General features: G+C 37.9%; 1 protein-coding gene across 3 annotated transcripts in view; it reads right to left on the reverse strand.

The window, feature by feature from the left end:
• Positions 1 to 18,126, reverse strand: part of Parg (poly(ADP-ribose) glycohydrolase) — a 102,681-nt gene that overhangs the window by 14,392 nt on the left and 70,163 nt on the right. For all 3 annotated transcript variants that reach the window (XM_027389496.2, XM_027389495.2, XM_027389497.2), the window contains exons 13-15: positions 17,953 to 18,100; positions 10,722 to 10,800; positions 7,661 to 7,769 (exon numbers count right to left, since the gene is read on the reverse strand). In XM_027389496.2, coding sequence (XP_027245297.1) covers positions 7,661 to 7,769; positions 10,722 to 10,800; positions 17,953 to 18,100 — 336 coding nt within the window. The remainder of the gene's footprint in view (positions 1 to 7,660; positions 7,770 to 10,721; positions 10,801 to 17,952; positions 18,101 to 18,126) is intronic.

An 18,126-nucleotide genomic window follows, 5' to 3' on the forward strand; every position in this document is an offset into this window, starting at 1 on the left:
AAAACTTCCCCAGGAATCTCATGCTGGAGAAAAGGAAAGCCCTACTATGACTAGAGGAGGGACTTGCCTCCCAGAAGGAAATTTCACACTTCTAATAACTCATCGGACAACTCTGCAGGACAGATGAGCAATGACAATAATGGGTCAAGGATGAGTGGTACCAGGGCTGCTTACTTATGTACACCCCTGCCCTCTATTTAAAGCTAAATCTCATGTCAAGACTCTTATTTATCCCCCTTCCCAACATGGACACACAGAACACATCTCTTTTTTCTGTTTTTCACTATGATCTGTCTCTTTAGAGTACTGGAGATGGATGTTTGAACCTAGTGTGTCTAGACTAACAGACCTTAGAACAGTGGTTCTCAACCTTCCTAGTGCTTCTACCTTTAATACAGTTCCTCCTGTGATGGCCTCCAACCATGAAATTATTTTTGTTGCCACTCCTTAGCTAATTTTGCTACTGTTATGAACTGTAATGTAAATATTTGTTTTCCAATGGTCTTAGGTAACCCCTGAGAAAGGGTCTTTCAAACCCAGGGGTCCCAACCCACAGGTTGAGTGCCACTGCCTTAGAAACTCTAAAATTGTCTCTAAATAATTGGGGGTTAAGTCATTTCAATGAACAAAAGTAGCTTAGTTTAGTGATGATCAGGCTTAACAATGGAGAGTTTAAAACACTTAAATTATTAGCAGTAACACCTAAAGTATCATATTTTCTTAAAAAGTAATCTTGCAATCTTGCAAATATGGCCACAACAAAAACTCTAAAACTGAAATTAAAATTAATCATTCACTTAATGATTTTTATCAAATACTATCAGATAAAACTTCTAAAATAATTAGATAGAAATTAAAGGATTTAGAATTACATAGCAGTATATATAAAGGACTAGTTAGAACGATTAAATGTAAAATGCTTTCACTCTGCTAAAGTCAAGCATTTGTAAGTTCAGATGTACAGTAGTCTTTAGGGAGTGTTTCAGGATACCACCTAGGATACCAAAGAACAATTGTGTTCAAGACAGCACACTCTTATATAGCCTACACAACCCTTCGGTATTCTTTAAAGAGTTTAAATAATGTTTACCTTTGTAAACAGTTGCTACAACATATGAATTAGCGAGTAATAACATGAAAAAAACCTAGGAGGTTAGCAGATCCTATAAGTGTTGAGATTCTTTCTCCCTTCACAGCAGAAACTGAACTTAACACTGGTGAGAAAAAAAGAAAAAAAGATCAAAAAAGGAAGCAATCTCAGAATTTGTTGACTCCTTACTCTAGAAAGTTGTTAGGAGTTCTCTATATTGCCATATTGGTGAATACTTTCCTTTTCAAGTAAAGCTGAACTGTTTTAGGAAACTGGCAGAAAAGGAAACCAAGTTGAACTGTGGCCATGCACTGACCTTTGGTCTCCTGATGTACTACAGCACAGCAATTTATTCACCCTAATAATGAGAAGAAATCAATGACCATCTATGTGCCAGAATGAGATCTGATGAAGAAGAAAGGAAGAGAGAGGGGAAGAGAAAGGTAGCCTGGATTCTGAAGGTTGCAAAAGGGAGTGTTGAAAAAAAAAAAGACAAAAGAAAAATACTGGCATCTAGAATTATAAACCAGAGATTAACCAGGAAATAGTGAAGACAGAGATGCAAGCAGGAGACAAAGAAAAGGAGAAAAGAAATGAAAGATAACAGGTAGTTTCCAGAACAGAGCTGGCCATGGAGTAGTTTGGCATAAACACGTGCATATAGACACATAAGCACTCTGACTTCAAGGTCTTTTGTGACACATCCAAGTAGATACATTTCAATGATGTTTCACTCTCATGTAAACATGTACTTTCCCTATATTAATAATTATTGTTCCTGGAGAATTGCTTATTCATATGAAGTCAACCTATCATAGTAGTTTAATCTAAACTAATGAACAGTTGATAAAGAGGTTTTCAGTATTCTGTGGCTTCTTAAAAAACTCATAATTTTTTGGAAAAGAGAATAAAGTTCTACTACTAAAGAGCCTTAAAACCATCCTATGCTCAGTCATAATACATTCTGTAAACCCCTAAATACTCAGTGTATAAGGACACCGATTTGTATCTTATACATCACAGAGCAGACTGGGGAATCAGTAAACTATTTACAATCAGGACAGTAGTTAAACCAGAGGTCAACAATTATAAACATTTTGCCATGATGATAAGAAAACATGAGATTCCAATAAGTCAGATGATAATATGAGATTATAGTTAATTTTTGGGTACATTTATATGACTACATATTATGTGGAAAGACCTATAAAAATAACTGTTTGAAAGAGAGCACCATGGATGGCTTTTTGTTTTTGAAATACCTATATATTAACACACAGCTTATCCTATTTCTTATTCATTTGTCTATGTGTACACGCCAGTGAGCATCAAGTATGCCTGTGGAGTTCAGAGGACAACTGGAGAAAATCAGCTCTCTTTCTACTACGTGGATTCTAGAGCCAGCTGAGGCCATCACAATTGATGGCCAGTGTTTCTACCTCTTGAGACATCTTACCAGTCCAATTTCTGGTATTTTTAAATGAACATAAAATGAAAGAAGTAAACTGAGTTCAGTTTTCTTATTTATAAAATAAAAAAAAATGGATCAGATATGTTCATGGTTTTCCACTTCTATGTACTAAGAAAGCTAAAGTAAAACTTCCTAGAGATGATACATTTCTAACTAAGACCCCAAAATAGAATGTGACACACACTTTTAGACTATAAATGATCAGATACTGAATTTCTTAGAAATATCAGCAGAAAGCACTGATTGGTTTGTTATTAAGCTTTGATTTAGTATAACCCCACTCCAAATATGGATACCCGGTCCCCCACCCTGCCCCAATCAATAAAATAGGAAAGAGCTGCAATCAACTCTGTTCAGTTTCTATCTCAGAAGGCTCCAGGATATGTATTCATAATGTAACCGCACCTAAACAAGTCTAAGAGGACAAACAACACTTCACTGGCATTTCATTCTTCCCTTGAGGAGATACCTGACACTTTTACAAGCCGGAGTCACAAATCTTTCTAACACCAGTGTCTAAAATGTCAACCAGCTGATCTCATTCAGAATTAAAAATAGCTTCCCAGTATCGGTTGGACAAAGTAAGACTGATTCCTGATTTTTAGTGACGAGCTCTTCTTTCGGGTCCTGATGTAGGTCTAATAGGACAGGTGGAACCCGAATGGAGTGACCTCTTCCCTTTTATGTGATTCTTGATGCTTGTGCCAAAATTTATAAATCTGTTGAATAGGTGAGGTTAATAAGGTATAGAATTTAATTCAGAAAGCCCATAGTTTAGAGAGAGTTAGGGAGGTCACTCCATTCCACCAGTGTCTAAAATGTCAACCAGCTTGCTGTTTTAGCTAGAATGGCTGTGCAGTGAACATCCAGACTTCACTTGTCTCTGCCTCCCCACCACTAGGGTTACAGGCACATGTCAGTTTTTGTATAGTTTTATATAGGTACTGGGAATCTAAACTCAGGTCTCACGCTGCAAGCACTCTGTCCATAGAGTCACTTCCCAAGTATATTAGTTTTTCATATTAAGATGTTGGCTGGTGAGGTGGCTCAGTGGGTAAGGGTGCTTGCTATCAATACTGATTATCTGAGCTTAATCCCTGGGATCTATATGGTGGGAGCAGAGAACTGATTCTTGCAAGCTGTCTACAAACCCTGCAAGCATACTGTGGCACACATGCCCTACCACACATACAAAATAAATGCATAAAAATGTAACAAAATGTTTCTTTTTGAATAAGATGACAATGACATGCAACAAAATTATTTGTTGCTTTTTTTTCTTTTTCAGCAAGAGTTAGAAAATAATTGTTTTCTGAAATAACACATTTGTGAATATAGCTATAAATGAAAGAACATGCATCTAATCAAGTATGGTGACACAAGCCTGTAATCCCAGCACTCAGAAGGCAAAGGCAGAAGAATTATGAGTTCAAGGCCAGTCTGAGGTATAATAAAAACCCACCTCAAAAGGGGAAAAAATTAAAAGAAAAAAAAAAAAAAGGAAACACACATTTATCAATTGGCTTCCCACATGACAGGCCCTGAGCCAGGGGCTTTCTCAATATTAGTTTACATGTCCACCAGCTGTATTAAATCTGCAGTATTTTTCTTGTCCTGTGGGAATTTAATAAATATGTTGGGAGACAACCTTAAATTTCCTCTAAAAATAAACCAGACAGAAAGGAACACTGGGAAGATGCACTAAGTACATTGACACAGTCAAAGTTTCTGAGAACAAGAAAGGGGTGACTGTGGCACATAACTTGTAGGATAGCAAGATAGGGAAGATTCTAAGTCATTAAGATTAAATAAGGGGGACAGTCCAGAGGGTCAAACCTACTAATTAATTTTTTTTCTTTTTTTGTGGGAAAGATCTACATTTTAGAAAATGTGATCTGAGAGCTTAAGGTCTAGGTCAGTGATAGGATACTTGCCTAGCACATGCAAGGCCCTGTGTTCTCCCTGGCATCAAGAGACAAAGAAAAAGAAAGGAAGTAGGAGAGGCTAAGGAGGAGAGGGGAAGAGAGAAGAGAGAAAAAAACCCAAAAGTAAGCAGAAGTCAGAAGAACATGGATTTAAACCCTGGCTTGGTCACTGGCCAGCTCTGGACATGGAGCAAGTTACTCATGTCCCAGGACTATGTTCATCTCTAACCAGAGGTGAGAATAACATCGCTTGTCTTTTGGAGTGGTTAGGATTAAATCGGGCCATGCAGTCTTGTATGACCAGTAAGATGGAAGGCCACTTGAGACTGGGTGTTCAAGGCATAGCAATACATGTCTCAAGAAGAGGAAAAACTGACTACATTTAAAGTGCTAACTGGAATGCCTAGTACACAATAAGTAATCATTTCATTACTTTTACTACTGCTAGTTATATTAATCAAAAAACAATACTACTTGTAGTTGACAGAAGAGAATCTTTTGTTAAGTCAAAAATAAGACTTAACTGCATATTGACAAAGATATTGGCAGGTGGGAAACAAACACAAAACTGGGTTACTGTATTTAACAAAGACAGCACATCTCTTTTATCCAATGTCTTCTCTATGCTTTGTTTAGTATTTAAAATTTCTAGAACGTGGTTAATTTGCAATGTTGTGAGATAGTGCATTTATACAACTTCTAAAATGTTTAATTTATGCTTAATCATTACCAAGTCATGTGAAAAATTCTTTCTGAGCTACTTCCATAAGGCAGGCAGTGTGCCAGCTGTGACTGACCTGAATGAAATAAAACTCCCCCTGTTGCCATGTTATTTCAAGTTTCATTATTAGTATATAAAGTGTATCTTATAAGTACTCTATATTCTCTAGAAGCACTTCTCAACCTCTGGGTCACAACCCAGTTGAGGGTCCTACATACTGGATATCCTACACATCAGATTTTACATTATGATTCCTAACAGTAGCAAAATTATAGTTATGAACTAGTAACAAAATAATTTTATGGTGGGAGGTCACAACATGAGGAACTGTATTAAAGGGTGGTAGCATTAGGAAGATTGAGAATCACTGATCTATAGATAAATTAGTGTTGGGGATATATTTCACCAGCCTATTCATCTATACATACTAATAGACACACATATATGTATGTTAGTGATATACATACACGTAGAAAGCTTCAACTAACCACAAGGAATTTTAGGGATTTGTTTATGACCAAGGATGGTATTAAAATATCTTAATTGTGGGTTAATTTAAAAAAAAAAAGGTATTTATTCCTGTGTGTGTGTGTGTGTGGGGGGGGGGTTCATGAGTGCGATGCTGTGCATGTGGAGGGTGGAGAACAATTTATAGGAGTTGGTTTTCTCTTTCCCCGATGTGGGTCCGGGGATCAAACTCAGGTGATCAGGCTTGGTGGAAAGTGCCTTTACTCATTGAGCCACCTTGCTGGCCCCAACAATTTCTTTAAAAGTCAATGTTCCAGTCTCCCACAGAAGGGTGTATATGAAAATACAAGCTTCAGTCACAAAAATGGGACTCTTTCAACTTATGTTAATATGCTATATAAGACTATGACTAAGCACATTTTATTTTACTTTTCTTTCACATATTTCTTTCAAAACACTTATTTAAACATCCTTCAGTTTCAAAAGCCATGTAACAAAGTCCCATAGACATACTATGTAAGGAACACTGGATGAAAGTCTGATGACAAATCTTACTTGTTTTGATACACTCTATCATAAAACATCTTGGACTTGAAGGCAATTGCTTCAAGGTGAAAATTTAGAACAGCAACAAGTTATATTTATCTGATTTTGTTTTGTTTTGCTTTGTTTTATTTTGTTTTGGGGAGTACTAGGGATATAATCCAGAGCCTCACACATGCTAGGCAAGTGCACATTAATTAATTACATGAAGCTACATACCTGCCCAGAGCATTTAAAATGTACACAATTAGTTGTAAAATAGACTCCTTAGCATCGGCCTGACCTGCAATGTCAGGAGTGAGCAGCGTAGGATCGTTAACACAGAGGAGAATAGGTTTTCTGCACAATTGTGCTGAGCAAATGCTTTAAACAAATTTAAAACTGCCAATCTGCTAGACGGTTCAACTCTGCTCAGAGCATATTATTGGGACTCTATGGGATTCATTTAAGAATACGAAACATTAAACAGCCTAATAAGTTATATATTAGAAAACAAGTTTATCAATAAATTAGCTGCTCAAATGGCCTAAGAAATAATAACATCAAGTTCTATTTAAAATACTTACTAAGCTTTAAGGGCTAGAAAAGTTGTTGTGGCTTGCCTCTAACCTGGCTCCTGCAGATGTAGCCAGGCTAAACCACAAAACTTGTTATTAAATAAATAACATCCTAACCAAATCCAACATGGGCAGGAAAAAACAGTGGTTTGCAGAACACAGTTAATTTTCTTGGCTATGAGAGTAACTTGAGGAAGTAAAGAACATCTTAGTTGCTTTGCTTAGGCTCCGAATGTACAGAATAGAACCAGCAGTCTATTTCATGAGGGAATATACTCATTATAAGCACACAGTAGGGAGGATTTGAACAAACAAGAGGTATAGTTCACTTTTTAGTTGTGAGATAACAAAAGACAATGATTAGAAAGAACTATGCATCAGACTGTCACAGTTTCCATCATAAACATGTCAGATTACTAAACCAATAAGTAGCATGTTTACTGTTTAAGATCGAAACATAAACTTGTGGGGTTTGAAAATATGTTTTAACCCTGATACCTGTACATCTTATAGAGAAAATGCCATGTGACAGATCCAAAAGAAAGCAACAACAAAAAAAATCCCCAAAACATGTCACCAACTCATTCCTGTCTATATAGTTTAAAATGATAATGTTCTGGAGCCACTAAAAGTACCTGAGGAGATAAATGCATGTGCAGAGTTTAACATCAAGCAACAGTCTATCTGGCAACCCTGGCCAGTAATCAAACAATTACAAAATGGAAAGTACATCTTGTACAAGCTGACAGAACCATTAAATCAGAAGAGCCACGCGCAGATGTACTGACACTGCAGGAATTACCAGAAAGCATTAATTTCAGCATTAATAAAATGGCAGTAAATGGATGACAGCTGCCGGATGAAGTCAGAAATAAGGTTACTGGCCTTGTTAAGCTCACGTCTCATTTTCTCAGGCACAAACTGATCGAGGTAGCGTCTGAAGTGAAGTGCATCGATAGCGACGATCTCCGTGCAGCGTCGCTGCCAATCATCCCTGCCATGGGACAGGAAGGGAAAAAAGATAAGGAACAGGTAGAATCCTTCAAATAAGACCCTTGCAGGAGTCACGCTGTCAACATTTTGGCAGTGTTATGACATTAAAAACAAACAAACCATAACCACAGGTCCCAGCAAAGCAGGAAGGCAGGAAACAGAGGTATGCATATTGCAGACTGTTGAGTAGTAAAATGAAAAATCAAGAGACAACATGAGATGACATATTGTAAACAGAACATCATTTACAGTGAGCCTCAGAGGTTAATGGATTTGGGAGTAAACAAAAGGAATATTGGTCTTTGTTTTCCTCTAATACCACAGACATGGTATTTACTCTGCTTTTGTTTTCAGAAATCTGTACTAAATCACTGGTGTATATCATTACCCCATACTGTACAGGAAATAGTCCTGAGAAGTCAAGTGTTATATAAAAAATATGTACCATTCATTCAGTCCAACCTTATACCAACTGTACAACTGTCAGCTACAAAAGCTCTCTTTAAAGTGATACAAACTCAAAAGCATACAAGATACGCTGCCTACAGAAATGAAGGACTACCTGAAGTGATGTGTTTGGAAACCCAAAATATTCCAAACAGATCATCTGTTAATAAGCTTGCATGTATTGGTAGCCAAGTAAGTTTTATACTAAAGATAAAAAGCCTCAAAGCTACTCTGTGGGTAATTATGGGGATCCACACAGATAACTGTTTCATTACAGCTACGTGTCATAGCTAGCTTCAGATGTCAACTTGACATACCTGGGGACAGGGAACTTACTCCATTGGATTGGTTGGTGGGCATGTCTGTGGGACATTTTCTTAATTGCTAATTGACAGTCAATGACCCAGCCCACCGTGGGTAGTGGCATTCCTGGGCAGGTGGTCCTGAGTTGTATAAGGAAGGCAGTAGAGCAAGCCAGTAAGCAGGATTGCTCCATGGTCGTTTAGCTACTTTAGCTCCTGCCTCTAGGTTCCTGCCTCAAATTCTAGCCTTTGCTTCCCTTGATGATGGACTATAAAATATAAGCCAACTAAATAAACCCTCCCTTCCCCAAGTTGGTTTGTTTTAATCACACCAAGACAACCCAAACAAGAACAACATATTTTATAAAATAAAAAGAAATCACAGCCTGGACTTGACATTACAAATAGTATGACTGTGACATAGATTCAGCTGCCTCCTTTTGCCATAATGCTTTTTTTTCATTAAAAGTGAACACAAAGTGATCTTCTTCCCCACCTGGCATAGTAAGCTTTCTATATCATTTAGTGACTAAGCCAGAATGTTAACATATGAAGTCTATTTCAAGAAGGGGGCAGCAGCAACAATATTCATTGCAACTAGTATGTGGCATCAGGCAAATGGTCCCAACATACATTATTCCCCCAGGTATCTGATAACATGGAACAGTTAAGGATAGCTAAGTAAGATAGTCAAAGGCTCTAAACTCTAATTAGAAATCTGGATTTAGAAGTTTACCTCAATAGCATAGAGACAAAGAGCTGCAGAACTATTCCCTGACGGTTTTTGCCTCAAACTTCAATTTTTATTCTTCTCTTTGGTGTGTGGGACATGGCAATAGCATTTTGCCTTCCAAAAAACATCTTGTGATACTGAATTTAAAAATAATTTAAATGTAGTCACCACATAATGGGAGAGACAATGCCTCACCTAGACATCTTATGCCACCAAGTAAAACCTCCAGTGCCAGATATGGGTTAGAGGTTGTTGAGTTGTTGGCCAAAGATTCCCCCAAAACACTACAGGCTATTGCTGAGGCTATAGATTGTTCTCCACAACCAGATGGTGAGGCCCTATTCCTTAAGACAACACTTACTTATGTCATCAAACATGGAGAAATCGAGCTGGTGCCCAACTAGAAGCTTCACCCCTACTGACTAGCGATCATGATGCTGGAAGGTACTCTGCACACTACCAGAGGAGAAAAGTCATCATCAATATCACCCAGCTACAAACCCTGCAACCTACAACAGCAACCTGCCTGCAAGATATATATTGTACAGCAGTGGCACAAATGTTATGGGAGCAACCAACCACCTTCTAATTGGATTTAAGGCCCACTCCATGAGATGGAATCTATACTTGACACTGCTAAAGTGGACAAGAACCTGGGACTAGCTTTGTCCCAGGCCTACGTGAAGACCTCCTATTATTCTGCTAAAGGAACAGTGAAATTATTCCTAATGATATACAAAATACCCACAGACCAGTGCTTTGCTCAACCCTCATCAGAGAAGCCACTTCTATCAGTGGATGGTAATTAACAGAAACCCCCCACTGGACAACCTGCAGTGAGTAAGAGACTATGGAACACTCAGTCCCAAATGGGACATCTTTATCAAACCCCTCTCAAGTTTCAGGGATCTAGATGGAAAAGGAGATGAAGAAATTTTAAGAGCCAGAGGTTATGAATGACTCCAAGGAAACAGTATTTTTCACAAAAGGATTGATATACATATGAACTCAGACCGTCACAACATGTATAAGATTGCACAAAGTCAAACCAGACAAAAATCCCAGTGAGAAGGGGAGGTGGACACAAAGTCCTAATCCTAACCAAGAAACTCTTTGCAATTGATGCCTTCTGGGAAAGGGAAAATCAATTTTCTTCAATGGAGTGTTACTGGATATGTCAGCCACACTACCAAACAGAAATGGACTTCATGGGTTTTTGTTGTTTTTGTAGGCTTTTAGAGTGAGGGGGGGAGGGAGAGAAAGGGGGGAGGGAGAGAGGGAAAGGGAGGAAGAGCGAGGGAGAGAGAACCCAAACATGAAGTTACATAGGTAGGAAAAATGATAAAAACATATTATATGAAAAATTACTGCAAGTGAAAAAAATAATAAATTCTGGAAGGGGCAGAGTGCCAGAGTCAAGCATATACCCCTTCAGTTTCAGCCACACAACACTAAAATCAGAAACACTCACTTTTCACTCCCATCTTCATGGCTCCGGGCCCAACGGTAAGTTTCAGCATAGCCTGTATATTCACTGTACTGTTCAGTACCTGAAACAAATAGTCTATTAACATCATTCACTTCAGACTCAATGATGAAAGCATTATCCCTAAGGTGCTCAATAAGGTGAAAGCACCATTCTTTTTTTCCTTGTTATTTTTGGTGTTTTGAGACAGAGTCTCTCTACATAGGCGTGGCTGTCCTGGAACTCATGACACAGACCAGCCTGGAGAGCACCATTTTTATTATTTCTATTCAGCACTGTACCTGAATGGTAAGGGAAGTCCATCCACCCACCACCCCCAGTCTCTGCTGCCACCAGTGCAATAACACAAGAAAAGAAACAAAAAGACATAAAGGATGAGAAAATATAGCTGGGGAAAAAGCTCCACAGTAGAGCATGAACAAGGCCCTGGACCTGACCCCAACACAAAATAACATAAAGATAGAATGTGAAACTGTCTTGCAAATGTCATCATTGTTTATACAGCAAATCCCAATTTGCTGAGAGTGGGAAGAAAGTAAGAAAAACTCATAACTAAGAGTTAAATTAAAGATGTCTTTCTATTTATATACCAGTAGCAAACATTGAGAAAACAAAACACCAAGCACCCATTAAAACACAGTGACAAAAAACATAAATTACCCCTGAGAAAACTTAGTAACAGATGTATAAGACTAAAAAAGGAAAAAAAAAAAAAAAAGGACCCAAATAGACAGAGAAATAGAGCATTCCTTTGAAGTAGAAAATTCAATACTATCACAAGGTTAGTTCTTGATCTATATTATATATTCATCCCAATGCAAACAACAATCCCAATTCTAAATAGCCTTTACAGCCCCACAGCCGCCACAGCCTGTTCCTAACCTAGGGTGTTGCTATATTGCCCAAACTGAACTTAAAACTCCTGGGGTCAAGTGATCCTTACACATTAGCCTCTTAAGTAGCTGGGGCTATAGGCAAAGCAGTCCATGTTTAAAAAATAGTAATTACACTGGGTGCGGTTGTGACATGACTTCATGGCCAGCGAAGAAAAGGAAGAACAAAGTAAAACAAACAAAAAACAAAACCTGGAGTACTCAACTATTCAACAGCTACTGGATTTGGTCCTAAAAATAGATGTGGGAAAAACCTATGAAACAAAATAGAGGCCGTAGGGAGTTATAATAAGGCACCCAGGAAATGACAGTTTCCTCAAATACTATTGGAACATGTAGATATTTCTACAAAAATACAGACCTAGACTGCTACCCCGTGTTATGAATAAACATTATGAGACAGAGGATAGACATAAACATAAAACTATCAAATTTCCAGAGGGAAACAGGAGATTCCTAACCTCAGCACTTGGAAGGTGGAGGCTAGAACATCAGGAGTTCAAACTGGGCAACATGAGAGAGCCTATCTTAAAAAAAAACAAACTCAAAACAAAAAACAAGCTTTCACATATGCATGTAAAAAAGACATTTATATTTATGTAAAATTATGAAAAGTACTATATTTTTGGTGTATGATTTATAATTTCCCCTAATAAATGTTAAATACTACAGTTTCCAATTTATTATTTAGCACACGCCACTTAAAATAATTTTAAAACAATTTCTATCTTAATTCCCATGATTTTTTTCTTATGTCACAAAACAAGAAAACAACTCTAATGTCCTTGCTATTTCTTGTGCAGGGCCTTCCTAGACTTGTAAGTACAGCTGGCTGCTCTTGCCTGTACAACATCCACAGAGCATGTATAACAAGGGAAAGAGAAAGCACAGTATTAAAAGTTACAGCAGTAAGTTGAGAAATACTCTCCAGGGACTACATAATGGACTCTTAGACACTCACGTTTGCAGCAGGCACAGTGGCTTAGGAGACAGAGGCAAGGACACTGCTGGGGCTTTGAGAGCAGCCTGTATGAAACCATGACACTGTTTCTCAAAAGAAAACCACATCTTCAAAGATAGTATGGTGTGGCATTCAAAGACAGCAAAGTGTGGTGAAAAAGCACTACACTGACATTAGGAAACATGGGACCCCATGTGACCTTGGCTAACCAACATCATGGGATCACTTAGAAAACCAAATGAGACAAACTGAAACTCCTTCAAAACCATGTCAATGAACTCAACTTTGCAAAGCAGTAGAGGAAAACAAAATCCACTCTTTTGTCTAGGCATTAACACTGTTCTAGTCAATTGCCAAAAGGGAACTGATAGCCAGCCAGGAACACGCTTGTTTATGTTTTATGTTTTCTGCCTTGCAAAAAAAAAACAAAAACAAAAAACAAACCAAAGCAACAAACTCTGACTACTTTGCTCTCTTAATTATGCAAATATGTATTTTGTCTTTTAAAATCAAAATGGTTGAAGACTATAAATTAACAATTGTTTTTACTCCAAGTGAAGACACGGCCAGCTTTCTTTTCACAGAGGTTTGGGCAGATATATCTCCTTTGCACTGCAAAAACAAATGCTTCCTTCCACACTAAGCAAATTAAACCTTGGGTTTTCTAAGTAGCCAAATGTTATATCACTGTCATTTGAAAAATGAATGCTTTTAATGTATTTCAAATTGAAATTTATCAATGAGCAGTGATGGAACTGTAAAAGCAAACAGTGGGAAGAGCCATGAAGACAGAGGCTTCTGAGTGAGATCATCTGCAACAATTCACTTAAGGGAAAATCTTACCAAGAGTTCATGGCAGCATTATCAGCTTTAGATGTAGTAAGAAAGAGATCTAGTTTCTCTTACTATTTCTAAAAGCTCATAATGAACTGGGGGAAAATATTAGGAAATTAACAAATTTTACTTGTCTGTGGGTTGGGCCCTGGGCTAGGCAGTTCACATGAAAGCCATACACCCTACTCCAATTACCATCATTCATATAGTGGCATTATGGAGTAGGTGCAACATTCATGCCTTCAGTCTTCACAGCGAGTAAATATTTTGTAAAGACAAGCAACATAAAAACATTTGATCTCCAAATACTCTGGAAAACTCCAAATGAACTCAAATTTCTCTTAACAGTCTGGAGTCACTTGACAATGGCTGTTTCTGTAATGATGGTGTTCTCACTTTCTATCCTACCAAGACAGCACAGAATCGTAAGTTATGGTTTACTTTTGGTTAGTCTATCACTTCTGCTGACTGAAGACATCCACTGTGTAGACAGACAGTCCTGATGGTCTGATTCACTGCTGGGAGGGTCTTATGTAAATTCTCCTCACTGATTCACCTCATTACATGAGGGGCTCATGTGAATTATCTATTCTTCTGCTCATGAAATTTCATCTGTAGGCATGTGTAGGCATCTGCTTTATATGTTCACCAAACAGAAGCAAGAGAACACTGTAGACCCCCTTAACACTTGATTTTGAAGCTAGCTGAAGATGTTTAATTCTTTCACTACATTAATAGTTACTAAAGGTTTCAACTCAGGTACTATAGGGTGAATCACAGCAAACAGAAATAACACCAAACAAAAGTATTTGCCTATTTGCACGACCTGTTTCATATTCACTTAAAAGTCTAACAGCAACCAGATGTCTTACAATGATGACAAATGTAATTTATTTCCAATTTCTCAAAACTCTTCTACAGATTCAGGCAGCACAGTCACAGCCATTCGGTCACTGAGCTTAGCTGCATTACTGAAGGAATGGAATTGATCAGGCAGATAAATTGCACTGCATGGTTAAGAGTCTCCTAAGAAGGGAGATGGCAGAAATCCAGATACTAAATAGATGATGAAATGGTCATTTCCATTAAGGGAACATCACATCACAGATATTAATTAGGAAGCAATGTAATAAAGTTAAGTGCATGTGGGGAAAATGCTGAGTTAAAAGTCACCGCAAGTGTCCTTAGCATGAGGTGATCACAAATCTGAAGGAAAGGCTCAGATCTGCAGTTTCCACTCACTTTACAATTGCTGCAGGTAAGTCAGAGATTACTGATAATTCCAGAGGGATCCTTTTTTAGGGGACAAGCTATCTTAAGGGGAGAGGAATAGAGGCAAGAAGGAGAGAGACAGAGATACATATTAATGTTTTCCTTCTAATATTTCCAGGGAAAGTGACATCCTTTATTTACTATAAAATTAATGGCAGGTAAGATTTTTTCCTACCATAAGAGAATTAAAGTAAATGAAAGAAACTAACTTTGGATTTAAATGTACAGCATTTTACCAAGGTTTACTAATCTATTTTTGTTGTTGTTGTTGTTTTTGTTTTTTGAGACAGGGTTTCTCTGTGGTTTTGGAGGCTGTCCTGGAACTAGCTCTTGTAGACCAGGCTGGTCTCGAACTCACAGAAATCTGCCTGCCTATTTTTTTTTTAAAGATGTAAATTCTTCTTGAAAATTGATTGGAAATTTTATTGTTAGTCTTCAGTTAAAATCCTCTAAATATTAAAAATATTTAACAATTATCATTGCCATACATAAGTGATAGGAACCGTAACAGGCCTGAGTTGCAGAGTTCATGAAGAAAGCATAATCCAAGTGTTGAATGGTTTAGCTGCCAACAATGGGCAGTCACCAGTCCTTCCCTCTCTTTTCCTTCTGTGATGTGTACACTCTCATCTCCCTCAGTAACTTCTTCAACTTCACCCATCTAATGTACCTACATGATAATCAGACAAGCAACACGGAGCTGAGACAAAGCTGAGAACAAAAGGTGCATTTTTCCAATTCAATATAATTTTGGAAACAACTTCAGAATTATAGAAGAAATTCTTCATGTCATTATCTTAAAGTCACAAACTAAAGATCTAAGAGAAAAAATTTCTTTGCTGAGGTTTTAATTTTAATTTCACACATAAGGTAAATAAATTTTGTTTGCCTTACTTCACCAAACCATTAGATCAGGTGGGTAAGAATGCCTAAACAATGTAAAGCCATTCTCTCAAACAGCAAGATAACTTTAAAACTTTAACTACTGTGGAAATCAGTTGCCCAGTGGCTGCCAGAGAAGACACAAGGGTGTTGAAGCTCCTTCAAAGCCTGCCTTTTTGAGAACGATCATTTAGACCTTTCTCCTGGGGACATCTGTCTTGACTTCACAAACCTGGAGCTTGCCCGGTGTGAAAAGCCTAGTGTCCAAGAGTTATATGAGATTAGCACATGTTCCCGCTTACCATGTAGATCGCCTAAGGTGGTCACCACATGGGGCAAGTAATAGACTAACCAAAACATCCAAAGAAAGCTGACAAGATTTCAACAAGGAAAAAGTTCTACCACATTCCTGGGAGTGCAGAACCTCATGTGATACAAATGCCCAGGAAAAACTGGAGAAAGCTTTTAGCTTTCCCTACTACCCAACCTTGAAGCTTCATGGAATCAGGAAGGTAAGGCTATGTAGTCATCACTGACCCAGTAGAAGGTTGGTGGTGCTAGCAGGCACACAGCACTTCAGCAAAGTGAGAGCCTTACTAATTCCAGTCATCTAAGAAATCTGTACAATCATTAGTTAACCACTAATAAACTGAACAGAAACCTTACTGATGACACTCAAAAAAACAGTACAGATTCCACAGGATTTGTTTAGGGAAGGAATGAAATAAACAATACAGGCTAATAACAATAACTCTGATATGGGAGGGGATATAATTTCTAGGGTTGCTATATAATTTAAAATCTTCAGATCTCATCATCAACTACAACAGGACCATAGACATATGTAAAGAATGGTACAATACACCCCATAGCCAGGAATAAGTAAGCAATAGTTAGCCAGTAAACCAATGTCGGACTTAGTAGAAAAACACAAGTCAGTTATTTTAAATGTTGAGAGAACTGAAAAAAACCTATGTCTTAGTACTAAAGCAAAGTAAGTATGAAAATGATAATTCTCACAAGGATATTAGGGCCTGTGAGATGGTTCAGTGAGTAAAAAAGCATGTGCCATCAAGCCTGACAACTTGAGTTTAATCTCCACAACCCACACAGTGGAAAGAGAAAACTGACTCCTCAAAGTTGTCCTCTGATCTCCAAACCACACTGTGGCAATAAAAATACAATAAAAATTAAACAATGAAAAAATTCTTTAAAAAGACACTAATTCAGAGACAAATGGGGGGGGGTGAAAAGAAATTCTGAAACTGGAAAGTACAATAACAGAAATAAAAAATCCACTAGAAGAATTTAAAAGCAGATTACAGCTGGTAAATGAATCAGTGAAATAAACCAAAAATCAACTGAGTCTAGGGAAGAGAAAACATAAATAATGAGAAAATGAACAGAGGTTCAGAGACTAGTACACCACCAAGTGTACCAACAACTATATTATTTGGAGAGGAAAAAGTATTTTAAGACTTAAGAGTCCTAGGGCTGGGTTTGGCTCAACTGGTAAAGAGCTTGCTAGAAAGGGTTCCTGAGTCTGATCCCTAAAACCCCAGTAGAAATGCCAGGTATGGTGGTGTGTGCCAGTAATCCTGGTGCTGAGAGGGCACAGACAGAGGATTTCAGAGGCTTACTGACCAGACAGCCTAGTCTAATGAGTGGGCCCCAGTTCAATGAAAGACTGTCAGAAGGGAGGCAGAGAATGTTCCTGAGGACAACATCCAAGATTGTCCTCCAGCCTCCAATGCATACAAGCACACATGTAAATATACCCCTTACATTTATCTGTATCTGTACAACACAAACAAACATTAAATAAAAGACAATGATCAAACAGTTAATAAATTTGATGACAAGAATAAATCTAACCATTCTAGAAGTTCAATGAATTCCAAGTAAAATAAAATCAAAGAGACCCATACCCAGAGAAATCATAATAAAACTGTTAAAAGACAAAGACTCCTATGAAAAAAATAAAGGGGAAAATCAGATACTCTCTTGAAGGCTGCCTGAAAATTATCAGAGGCCAAGAGTGTGGCATCAAGACTGGAGCTCAGTCTTGGCTTTACCAAATACTTCTCTGCATGTCCTTTAGTTTTGTTTTGGATTCCTGTATGTACATTCTTTTAGTTACTGATGACCTGAATTCAACCCTTGGAACCCATATGTAGGAGGAGAGAACACCTCATAGCTGTCCTCTGATCTCCATATGACCTAGGGTACGCAAGCGCCCCCTCCTCCAATAAAGAAAATGTATTTAAAAAATATTGGTTCTAATATTCACAGAAGAGAAAAGCCTTATCTGGGCAGCTTTTAGGGACTCAAGATGGGGAAAACTACCCCATTGTGCAGACACACAGACACTAACCTGTGATAATAAGACACTCATTGTGATCCAGCACCTCAGTGAAGAGCCGTGAGACAATCAACTCAGGATTGATTAAAAATCGGATTTCTTCTTGTACTAGTCCTGCACCAGTTACACCACCTCCAACAAACCGATTTGCAAAATCCACCTATTGGAGAAAATGTAGTGTATTAA

This window comes from Cricetulus griseus (genome assembly GCF_003668045.3).
Source record: "Cricetulus griseus strain 17A/GY chromosome 1 unlocalized genomic scaffold, alternate assembly CriGri-PICRH-1.0 chr1_1, whole genome shotgun sequence".
Classification (NCBI taxonomy): domain Eukaryota; kingdom Metazoa; phylum Chordata; class Mammalia; order Rodentia; family Cricetidae; genus Cricetulus; species Cricetulus griseus.